Below are 2,853 nucleotides of genomic sequence, written 5' to 3' on the forward strand. Positions count from 1 at the left end.
AAAACAGTCATTTTGAGATAAAAATTTTCGAAATAAAGTTTCAATATTTTTCTTCTCTACTAATTAAGAAACTGAATGATTATTTGTTTAGCTGTGGAAATTACTTATAATATATTTTGTTGAGTCAATCACGTTTCTTAAAGTGCATCAAAAAAGAGAAAATGGGCTAAATAATTGCTCTTGAGGACAAATAAATGGATTTTCTACTTTTTATTATTCTGCTTTTAAATGGAGGCCTAAAAATATAGATATATGTAATGGATTCTCTCTCTAGCTTAGCTTAGCTTAGCTACTCTCTCCATAAATAAAAAATTATGAATACAAGTATCTATATAATTGGTGGGATATAAAGCAATAGGACCCACTTTGTACTTGCATGATCAATGGCTATTTGATTTGCTTCTTTCTTGATTGATGGTTAAAAGAAAAAAAAAAAACATGCCTTTGAATATTCCAACTTCAACAAGTGTCTCATCTCCAAAAAAATAATTTTTTTTTAAAAATAAAAAGTCTCACCTATGAAATTATTTAAATAAAAAATACTCAGATTTTTTAAATAAAAATTTAAATATTTCATACTTATGAGGACGAAGAATGCTTCACTTTATGAGCCTCACGTGTAGCGCGAGCACCAACAAAATTAGATTTAATCTGATAGTTTAAAGTAAATAAGAAAAAAAAAAAAAGAAAGTCTTAACTTAAACAAATGGAATATGTTATTTTGTAGTTGTAGTGATAAGTAAAGAGTAGGACCCATTAAAATTTCAAGTGTGGACCATACCCTAGTATATTAGCTAGTAGCTTTTTTTTTTTTTTTTGCAACTTTTGCAGGCTTAGAACCCATTGCACCTCTTACACGACCAATCCCATCTAAAGAAAATTCCATTTATTTTTGTATATAAAGGAAAGAACATGTGGAGAAAACTCCAATGTTAAGGTTTACTTTTTCTTCTAGTTCTAAAACTTTGAGTTTTCTGGGTCTATAACTCTCTCTCTCTCTCTCTGTTCATTTTATTAGTAAAAAACTACAAGGAAACCTTAAACAAACCAATCCTTTCTCTCTTAGAAATAACCACAAACACATAGTGAGCATTGATGCAGAGTATGAGAGCACCTATGTCTAGTGTTACAAAGAGGATGTGTAATAATATTACTAATAATTCTAGTGAAGAAGAAAGTGAGCTAAGAAGAGGTCCCTGGACTCTTGAAGAAGATACTTTGCTCACTCATTACATTGCTCGCCACGGCGAAGGTCGTTGGAATATGTTAGCAAAATATGCAGGTAATTAATTCATTACCAAATAACTAGAGCTTTTGATTCTGTGATATTCAAGATTTTTTTAATAGAATTTTCAAAGATAATAATAATTAATTAATATTTCACAAAAGGATACATTAATTAATTAGCATTATTATATAATCATGAACCATAAAAAGTTAATTAGTTAATATAATTTTGTTAACTCATTTTTAATATTTGCTTTTCAGGGCTGAAAAGAACTGGAAAAAGTTGCAGATTAAGATGGTTAAATTATCTAAAGCCTGACATTAAGCGTGGCAACCTCACTCCACAAGAACAACTCTTGATTCTTGAATTGCACTCCAAGTGGGGTAACAGGTAACTATTTAATTAATTAAATTATTTAATTATGATGTTAATTAAACTAAAGTGGTAAAAAAGTTTCAAGATTTCTATGTTGTTGTGTTAGGTGGTCAAAAATTGCACAGCATCTGCCTGGAAGAACAGACAATGAAATCAAGAACTATTGGAGAACAAGAGTGCAAAGACAGGCCCGTCAACTAAACATTGAGTCTAACAGCAAGAGGTTTCTTGATGCTGTTAGGTGTTTTTGGATGCCAAGATTGCTTCAAAAAGTAGAGCAAGCCAATTCTTGTTCTTTTTCTCCTTTAAAAACCCTTCAAGATTCAGAAACCCATGAACTTGCAAATTTCACATTACCTGATAATAATTCTTTTCCTCAACAATACCCAATTCTTGAAAATGAAAGCCCTACAAGTGTTTATCATCTTCCCACCATAACTGGTACTACTACTACCAATCCAGATTCCACAGAAATTTCTCAGTACCAACCTGAAATTCTTGAAAACAGAGCAAGTCCTCCTCTTCTTGATGAAAATGTATACAACAATCTAATCATGAATGAGAGTTACTATGACATGGAAGGATTCAATCCAATGCCTGAAATTGGCACTTTTCATGATTCAACAAAAGAATGCCAGATGGAAGAAAGCAATAATTGGGCGTTTGATGATGGCATGGCAGACACTTTATGGAACATGGATGATATATGGCAGTTTAGACTTTAGTGAAAGAGAAAGAGAAGAGGAATCTATCTACAGTTGATCATATATATAGAAGATGATCCAAGCTTAGCTAGGGTGGCTCTGTTATTATGATTAGGGTCCATACACATTATATATAAATTATAATATATATACATCACATTGACTCAGACATCGTACTGATCTACATTGTGTTTTTATTTGTAAGGATGTGCAATGTAACTATCATTTATAAAAACTTAAATTTTGTAGTTCAACAAGGGAGTCTAAATATATGATAAGAAATTAATTATGTAACTTGGTGAACTTGATTTTGATTATTTGAAAGTGTGTCCTTGTTGATGGGTTAATTTCACTCATGTTTCACAATCTAAGGCCTCTGCATTTAATTGTGTCTACACTTCAATTTGTAATTTAAAAATATTTCAAATTTAATGGTTTTTCTACGGCGGAGAATTCAAAAATTTTGTACCTATACCGAACTCTTATTTTGTGCCATTTATCAATGTTAACTTGCTATTGCAAGTAACCAAGACTGTTTAAATTTTT

At 30.8% G+C, this 2,853-nt stretch overlaps 1 protein-coding gene across 2 annotated transcripts; it reads left to right on the top strand.

Moving 5' to 3' along the window:
- The first annotated feature begins 891 nt into the window (after positions 1-891).
- Positions 892-2,564, top strand: MYB62 (myb domain protein 62). 2 transcript variants are annotated; one of them, XM_020682430.3, is made up of 3 exons: positions 892-1,282; positions 1,489-1,618; positions 1,689-2,564. In XM_020682430.3, the coding sequence occupies exons 1-3, from the start codon at positions 1,096-1,098 to the stop codon at positions 2,326-2,328; spliced, it is 957 nt and encodes a 318-aa protein (XP_020538089.1). In that variant the 5' UTR covers positions 892-1,095; the 3' UTR covers positions 2,329-2,564. The 2 variants fall into 2 exon arrangements, with proteins under 2 accessions (XP_020538089.1, XP_012082112.1); XM_012226722.4 differs by having other exon boundaries at positions 907-1,282; positions 1,710-2,564.
- The last annotated feature ends 289 nt before the right edge of the window (positions 2,565-2,853 follow it).

The sequence above is a fragment of the Jatropha curcas genome, chromosome 10 (genome assembly GCF_041381405.1).
Source record: "Jatropha curcas cultivar XTBG-Jc1 chromosome 10, XTBG_Jcur_1.0, whole genome shotgun sequence".
NCBI classification, from domain to species: domain Eukaryota; kingdom Viridiplantae; phylum Streptophyta; class Magnoliopsida; order Malpighiales; family Euphorbiaceae; genus Jatropha; species Jatropha curcas.